Here is an 8,972-nt window from a genome sequence, read left to right on the forward strand (position 1 = left end):
AGGAGACCATGTTGCCAGACGTCACTTCCGTGCGCGGCCGTCGACGTCAGTGTCAGGCGCGCACAGCGGCGGTGCGGTTTTCTATTAAAGTTAAATCTCGGTTGGCTTTTGCGAGCTATGGAGAGTGACTTTTATCTGCGTTACTACGTGGGTCACAAGGGCAAGTTCGGCCACGAGTTTCTGGAGTTTGAGTTCCGACCCGACGGTAAGAGCTGCCCCCAGTCTGTTCGCAGCGGGGACTAGGCCTGGGGGCGGGCGAGTGGGGAGGTCGGGGGTCCTAGAGACTCAGACCTGTGCAGCGCGGGAATGAAAGGAGCGCTCTTGTGTACGCCCCGCTGGTTCTTTCTTTGTGCACGGGTTCTGTTCAGTGACTTTTTTCACCAGTACTTTAGTTTTGAAAAGAGTGTTTTTGCTGTTGGGTGCAGAATGGGCAGGGTGGAAACAGGGCTACTTATTGAGGAGACAGTTACCGTTGTCAAGACAAAAGAGTTGTTGATTGACACTAGGGTGGTAATAGAAGTGGAGAGAAGGATTTGGAGTACTGCTGGAGGCAGAACCAATGGGGCGTTGCTGATTGATAGGATTTGGGGAGGAGGTGCTGTTGTGAAAGAAAGGAATTAAAAATGACAGAAAACTTCCACTAAATGGGAGCACAAAGATGAATCTGACAAGCCCTGATTGTGAGGGAGACAGGCAGTGACAAACAGTGTAGTAAGTGCTATGGTAGAGAGAAACAGAGGGGTCACCTAACCTAGCCTGAGGTTCAGGGAAGGCGTCCTGAATGAAGTGACTTGAGAGGGGAGGAAAATGAGTCTTTAGGAATGTGTAAGAGTTGGTGAGAGTTGAGAACGCATTTTGGACAGTATTAACAGCAGAGGGTCTGAAAACCAAAAAATGCATGGGATGTTTCTTACAGAAAACAAGTAGTTTGCCTAACTCCAGCTTTGTGAGAGGAGAATATTGCAGGAGTGAGGCTGGAAAGGCAGGTGGGGACTCATCTTAGCAGTATGCCATGCTGAGAAGTTTGGATTTTTCAGGAAGGCAGTGGGGAGCCAGTGGTAGTATCAAAGCATTAGAGTAATCAGGTCTGTTACTAGATCACTTTGTCCACTGTATGGAGAATGAACTGAAAGAGAAAAGGCAAGGCAGAGAAACAGTGCAGACACTGTTGGAATAAATTAATTTAGCTCTTTTTACATGTGTGTCTTCTATTCTACAGGGTACAAACCAAGTCTTCTGTTTCCTTTTATCTTTTCCTTCATCCCCCACCATGTAGCCAACTTAGCTTGTTGGATGGCACACATAGAGGCTCACAGAGGGCCTTGTATACCACATGAGCTCAGCGATAAAAGCACGACTTTTCCATCACAAGAATAGATCAGAGGGTTATGTGATCACATGATAATATATATAACCAGCATTTTACAGTTTTCAAAATGCTTTCAAAACTCATTTGGGCCTCAGGAGGCCCTGTGTGCAGGTAAGTTATCAATTACAATCCCTATTTTCAGGTGAGGACATTAACCCTTAGGGATGTGATTTGCCCAAGCTCACAAAACAGCCTTTCTGTATTCTTTTAGCATGCCTAAGATGCTTTTTGCAAGAAATTACAGTTCAGTGTCAGCTGTATTTTTGGCTGTGTGAGGCTGTTTAATAGCCTAAAGTGAAGAACTGAAAAGACTAGTGTTGTTGAAACACCAAAGGTTTAAATAGTAGATCTGTTAGACAATTTGAAGAGAAAGTTAGGATACATTTTAAGCAACAGCTGATAGACTTGGTAGTTAATGATGCTTTAGTCCTATGTTTTTATTGTACATTGAATTTGTTTTTTGCTCCTCACAGGGAAATTGAGATATGCCAACAACAGCAATTACAAAAATGATGTCATGATCAGAAAAGAGGTATGAGCCTTCTGAGAGCCCTTCATTCACTACAGTTCAGCCATTTGCCTTGTGTTGTTTTTGTTCTTTCTGGGGGTGGTATTGAAAGATAAAGAATAGGAAGGTAGACACATATCTGTTGGCAGCTTCTAAATTCTTTCTCAAATCTTCCTTTAGTTTGTGTTTGCTTTCGCAATGCTGAAATCAACTACTGGTAATCATTTGGAGTCTGGCAGATCTTGGTTTGAACCCTGAATCTGCTACTTACTAACCGTGTGACCCTGGGCAAGTTCCCTGGCTGAACTAGCTCAATTTCTTCATTTGCAAAAACAGGAATAATAAAACCTGCCCTGCTTGAAACTCCTCAGTACTCTTGTAGAATTAAATACATTATATTTAAAGTCCTTGGGGAAAGGGAGCATGGGAAAGCAGTTAACATTCATTGAATGTATGTTAGATGCCAGGTCTGGCACTAGGTATTTTACATATATGATCTTTGATTGTAAGCCCATATGATGGGTGATATTATATCCCCTTTGCCAGATAACTCCTTTCAAGTTGACTCTGACTCATGGCGACCTTATTACAACAGGACAAAATATTACCCAGTCCTGCATCCTCACAATGTTCAAATTCGGCATGCTCAAGGCCATTGCAGCTATTGTGCCAATCCATCTCATCAAGGGTCTCCATCACCCTCATTGGCCCTTTACTTCACCAAATATGATGTCCTCCTCTAGCAATTGATCCCTCCTGATGACATGTTCAAAGCAAGCAAGTCGGACCATGTTCTGTTGTGATCCATAGGTTTTTATTGGCTAATTTTTAGAAGTAGATCACCACTCCTTTCTTCCTAGTCTCTTAGTCTGGAAGCTCTGCTGAAACCTATCCACCATGGGTGACCCTGTTGGTATTTGAAATACCAGTGGCAGAGCTTCCAGCATCACAGCAACATGCAGGCCACCACAGTACAACAAACTCACAGATGGGTGGTGGATATCCCCTTTACAGATAGGAAAATAAAGGCTCAGATACTAAGGGGTTGTTCAAAGTCACCCCTACTAGTAAAAGATAGAGTATGAATTTCTCAGTAAATTCAAACCAATGCCTACTTCTCTCATCCCTCAAGTCCATGTGCTCCATTCTGTTGTGATTTCTACTACATCATTAAGGCTTTATCAAAGCTACTCTTTCCTTTTAACCACTTCGTTATATTTGAAAATGTCTTTACACTCAATATATTTTTATACTATTATATTTAATTAGCAGTCACTTTATGCTTACCCATGTTAGCATCCTGATTTTTTTAAAAATGTTCATTAGTATGCAAAATGTATTTTAAAAGACATGTCTCTGCTCTTCAGAAGCACGTCATTTAGTTAAAAATAACCAGGGTGTGGGGCATTCACAGGTATTTAGTAATTACCCAGATCTTCTATTTTGGATTCAGGTGTGAATTGGGCATGTGGCAGAGAGAAAGTCAGTGTGAACAGGATGTGCCTAGAGGCTAGACGGGCACTTCTGACCCTGTCCCTCTTCTCCAGCATGCTGTCCGTGGTCAAGCCCTAAATGTCTTCCCACAAACAAAGGTGCCCGAAGCAAGTCTCCAGGAGCATTTATTTTTATCTGCCATCTCCAGCTGAGTCAGGGAACTACCTGGGGATACCATTTCAGTTCTGATTTCTAACTTACTTTCAGGCCTATGTACATAAAAGTGTGATGGAAGAACTGAAGAGAATAATCGATGACAGTGAAATCACCAAAGAGGATGATGCCTTGTGGCCTCCTCCTGACCGAGTTGGCCGGCAGGTGAGTGGCTTAGTGACTCTCCTCTAGTGCAGAAACCTTACCAATGGAAGATGAAATTACAGCTCTGCACACGACATGAAATCCACCATTTCAGACACATAACACTGGCAGAAATGTACATGTGCCATTTCAGGCCCATTAGAGTGGCAAAAAATAATGCCAAGTGTTAAAAAGGATATGAGAAAAAGGGATATACTACTGGTGGTAATAAAATTGGTACAATTGCTTTATGGAGCAATTTGATACTATCTGGCAGAGTTAAAATATTTATACCCTACTTTTAGTAATTTTCCTAGAGATATTTTCACATACATACAAGGCGATGCATAAAAGAATGTTACCGCCATGTTGTTTATAGTAACAAAAATTGGGAACGTAAGTCGCTTCAATAGGGAAATGGTATACTCTAAAGCATTTAAAACTAATGAACTAAATCGGTATAGCCCAACATGGATAAATCTTAAAATCGATGTTGAATTAAAAAATAAAAGATACATATAGCATGACCACTTACATAAAAATTTAAAAACATACTACCAGTACTCTAAAAACATGAGTGGAAAGAATACATTCCAACTTCAGGGTATTGATTAGTTACCTCCAGGGATACAGGAAGGAGAATGGAATGGGAGGTGAAGCTAAACTTTGTAATGTTTTATTTCCTTAAAATCTGATCCAAGTATGACAGAATATTAACATTTAAAATCTGGGGAATACTAGACTCATCATTTTGTCTATTTTCTGTTCAAATTTTTTCATAATTGAAAAACGTAAATAAAAAACAAGTAGGAAAAGAAGAAGAAACAAGTAGAACCCATTAGAATGTAAGTTACACAAGGACAGAGATCGTGGTTTGGTGTGATTGGTTTTACTGATCTTTCCCAAGCACCAAGAACAATCCCAGCACACAATAGGTTCCCTATTATTTTTCTGAAAGTTCATGATCCTTTTGCTGTTTAAAAATTGAGACTCAAGGTCATATAGCTAGTGAGTGGCAAAGCTGGGATCAAACCCAAAGTCTGGAATTCTTTTTCTTGTCCCGTGTTGCCCAGATATGTAGATCCTTTGGTATTTTTAAAGCACAGATCTGTCCATGTCATTCCACAGGGCAGGCATTGTTAATGAAAACCCTCATGCAAAACAAAATGTGAATTCTTCTACATCTCAGAAATGGTAGAGCCTTGTGGACACAACTTTCTCAAAGAGTATGAGCTTCTCAAGGGCTAAAACAGTATTTCATTTATCTCTGTTACTAGTGCCCATTACAGCTTAGGGCTCAGTAAATCTGTTGAAGTGAACTGGCCTCGTTTACATGGCCATCTGTAGTAGGTTTGTGTGCTCTGGCAGATGATGAACCCTTCTCCTGTGTACTTGATGAAAACTCCCATTCAGCATGACTTAAGTTTTTTAAATGTTTTTAGGAGCTTGAAATCGTCATTGGAGATGAACACATTTCTTTCACAACCTCAAAAATCGGTTCCCTTATTGATGTGAATCAGTCCAAGTAAGTGTGCATGATCCTTACATCCAGTTGTATCTCTTTTGAAGCAGATTAATGGGAAACCCTCAGCTGAATGGGGAGCATTATGGGAAGATCTGGTGCAAAGTGCAAGGCAGAGGCAGGCAGCTTTGTCCCCCTCACTAGAGAGGGACTCCAGAGTATTTTTGAGGACTTGACCCTGTTGCCCTTGGTTTTTGATTCAGTCATTGCTACCAAGAACTTCTCAGTGACATACACACACAGAGTAATGCGTAGGAACAGCCACAGTAGGTAAGATTCTGGCCAGACAGAAAAAAATATGCCGGTGCTCAGGATAGAGTCACCCAGTCTGAACAGTTTCCTCAGTGATGGCTCTTTGGACTAGTGCATCTTCAAAGTCTGACTTTGGTGAAACTTTAATTTTTTTAGGATATAAATTTTTTAATTCATGTTGTCAGTGGGAGCAAATTATAAAGTTGAGACATGACTGTATGTGCAACAAAGAATTCTTAGAATTTGGCAACCTCTTGGCTTTTTTTTGAGAATTTGGGATTAGATGTGGCTCACTTTTAGTTGGGCCCAGTCATCTTCCTTTGGACAGCTTCTTTGTTCACTAAGAAAGCCTGTGATTCCAGCGTCTGAGTGCTGCTTAGTACTACTTTAAAAAAAAAAAAAGTTTTCCTAATTCTGAAAATAATACATGCTCATTGTAGAAAATACAGGAAATGTAGAAAAGTAGAAAGGGGAAAGGTTGCCCATAATCATATCAGTTAGACAACCACTGTCAGAAGTATTTCTGGTCTTTATTTCTGTGCATTAAAAAAATATATAGTTTTTAAAAGTGCAGGAAAAATATAGTCATGTGCCACATAACTTCCATTTGGGCAGTGTCCGACCACATATATATGTCCGTGGTCCTGTAAGGTTATAATAGAGTTTAGAAATCCCAGTCGGAGAATGGGACACAGTGAATGTAACCAGATGTAGTGAATGCAACAGCTTTCTGGTGGCTATTCAGTCGGTACAGGTACACTACAGTATCCCATAGAGGTTTGCTAATAATTACAGGCAGTCCCTGGTTACATACGACACGTAGTTACAAACCAACCCCTGGAAAGCCTATTAAAAATTCAAGGTACAATGGTTCGTAATGACAAACGGGCACTACTTTGCAATGTGCATCAAAACATTATCATTACTGTATTATTATATTACAGATGTTTTAATGTATCTAGAAGTGTTTCTTTAATATTTTTTATGCATAGAAAGGTACAGTACATACTACGACAAACATTTGACTAACTGATGTTAGATACGAACCGTTCCTAACTGTTCTGACTTACATACAACTTCGACTTAAAGACAAATTTAGGAACGGAGCTCGTTTGTTATCCAGGCACTGCCTGTATGGTGTTTGTACAATGTCCAAATCACGTAATGTCCTGTTTCACAGAATGTATTGTGTACATTAAACAATGTGTGACTGTAATTGAGATCAATATGTTATTTTAATTATGATTTTTTCACTTAATATAATGTAAGCATTTCCACATTAAAAAAAAATACGTTTTAAATGACCTCATTATATTCCATTTTAATGTATCATCATTTCCTTCTTTTTGGACATTTGGGTTGTTTTTAAAGTTTTAATGCTGTAAATACCTTTATGATGAGCATCTCAGTACATAAATATTCAGGGTTATTCAGTGGTATTTTCTGGAGCTTTTCACAGCTTTTTAAACATTTTTTCCTCTTGTGTTTTAGGGATCCAGAAGGCTTACGAGTATTTTATTATCTTGTCCAGGACCTGAAGTGTTTGGTCTTCAGTCTTATTGGATTACACTTCAAGATTAAGCCAATCTAGATTGAATATTGGTGTGGACCTGAGGGGGTTGGGGGGAGTTGTTTTTAATTCCCATTATCAGGAAATTTTTGTGTATATCAGGGCAATATTTTTTATAAACTATAAATGATTGTCTTTAATAAATATGTGATAAAACCTAATTTTATTATTTTGTAAAGACTCGAACAAGTGTTATGGAAGGTCCATGTGAACTTTTCTCAGTTACTTTTTAAAACACTAACACCCTAAGTGGAGCCCTGGTGGCACAGTGGTTAAGAGCTTGGCTGTTAACCAAAAGGTCAGCAGTTTGAATCCACCAGCCACTCCTTGGAAACCCTATGGGCAGTTCTGCTCTGTCCTAAAGGGTCGTTACGAGTTGGAATCGACTTGATGGCAGCGGGTAACACCCTAAGTATTGCCCCCAAACTGAATCTAATCAACTCTCTAGATTTATAGGAAATAAGAGAATAGAGAAACATTTTTTTTAAAAAGCATGAGAATGCAATCAGCAGTATCTAGAGGAAACTCTAGGACATAGTTTCTTCAATAGATAAACTGCAAGGGAAGCAGAAATGGAGTAGAAGCCTGTAGGTGAAAAGAGATTTAGGAAACATGTTAATCAATACTATGTTTGGACCTTATTTGGATCATGACTTGAAAAGAAGTGTAAAACTGACACCAGTAGGGAAATCTGCACACTGGATATTTAGGCCTGAAGTGCTATGGTGCTTTAATCTTTTAGAGATACATATGTAGTTGTTTTAGTATGGAGGGAAAAATTTGGTTTGATACATGTTAACTATTAATAAGAGATAAAATGCCCAGTCTCAGAAGTTCTCCAGTAACCCATTTTAAATTCAGAATACCAACAGTCATTAAGAACTGAGACTAAGTTGGTACAGATAGTATCGGGAATTGGCTCAGCAGGTAGATATGTAGGTACTGTTTTTCCTGCTAAATTGCATGTTTTAGTGGGGCACATTGCTGGTTGAACAGATTGTGCGCCTGAAAGGAACTGGTAAGCCTCTTTTGACTGAGGGGAAGTGATTAGTCTAAGTCCACACCTGACAAGACAGGCCAGCTTGGGACAAGGCCCCAACTGACTCCCAGGCATTTTTCCACTCCAATGTCTCCTTCAAAGATTAAGAGGCAAGTTAGTGGTGGAGCTGGGACCTAAGATCTCAGGGTTCCTGACTCTCGGGTCAGTGCACCTCCTGCTATAGACAAAGAAGGTACTTGGGCCAAAGAGGCAAGTTGGTGGTATAGCAGACGTATAAAAATAGGCACTCCAAATTTTAAAGTGACAATAAGGGCCTCAAAAAGCTGTAGGAGTCTAAAAAGGGCTGTTCCCTTGTAATGCCAACGCCCACAGCTCCTGTATAATTTGAAGTGCCCTGGGCAAGAGGACAGGAAACAAGGTTCGGTAAATAGCTACTAGAAAGATAAACAAGATGGGAGCCCAGAGAAGAGCCAGCAGGCGGGGATGGACGTCCAGTGTGAGCGCGACAATGAAATGACGTGGGAAGGAGCCCAGATAACAGGTGGCGGGGGGAAGGGAAAGGTACAGTTTAGAGAAGAATCCCCATCCCCAAATCTATGAGGCTGTCCCTGGACAGGGGAAACTGATGTGATCTGAAAAGCCTCAGAGGCCAGGCAGGGACCAAGTGCAGAGTTGGATATGGGAACGTCAACAGTTAAGAGCCAGGAGAGACAATTGGCAGGTTTCGGGCAGGGAATGTCCTGTTCTTTGCGGTATCCCTCAGATTAGCTTAGTGCTGGCACAAAATCAGCGTTCGGTAAATACTCGTGGAATTACCGATTCCTGGAGGCAGGCTTCCGCGGGTCTGAGAACTGGTTAATTGCACAGTCAGCGTACCACCACCAGTTTCACTTCACCTAACCGAAAAAACTTGGAGTAAGGGAAGGAGTGACGTGCAGCGCCAACCACCCGCCCAGTGGG

The 8,972-nt window shown here is 40.7% G+C and overlaps 1 protein-coding gene across 1 annotated transcript; it reads left to right on the plus strand.

The window, feature by feature from the left end:
- MAGOH (mago homolog, exon junction complex subunit) lies at positions 1–7,204 on the plus strand. The gene is made up of 5 exons (XM_004371719.2): positions 1–205; positions 1,843–1,901; positions 3,579–3,689; positions 5,111–5,193; positions 6,934–7,204. Exons 1-5 carry the CDS (start codon positions 118–120, stop codon positions 7,031–7,033), a joined length of 441 nt encoding a protein of 146 aa, XP_004371776.1. The 5' UTR covers positions 1–117; the 3' UTR covers positions 7,034–7,204.
- The last annotated feature ends 1,768 nt before the right edge of the window (positions 7,205–8,972 follow it).

Source organism: Trichechus manatus, unplaced genomic scaffold, assembly GCF_000243295.1.
Source record: "Trichechus manatus latirostris isolate Lorelei unplaced genomic scaffold, TriManLat1.0 scaffold00015, whole genome shotgun sequence".
NCBI lineage: Eukaryota > Metazoa > Chordata > Mammalia > Sirenia > Trichechidae > Trichechus > Trichechus manatus.

Coding starts and splice junctions, on each gene's coding strand:
- MAGOH (XM_004371719.2), top strand. CDS start 118: ATGGAGAGTGACTTTTATCTGCGTTACTACGTGGGTCACAAGGGCAAG. Junction 3,690..5,110: donor CTGACCGAGTTGGCCGGCAG/GTGAGTGGCTTA, acceptor AAATGTTTTTAG/GAGCTTGAAATCGTCATTGG. Junction 5,194..6,933: donor ATTGATGTGAATCAGTCCAA/GTAAGTGTGCAT, acceptor CTTGTGTTTTAG/GGATCCAGAAGGCTTACGAG.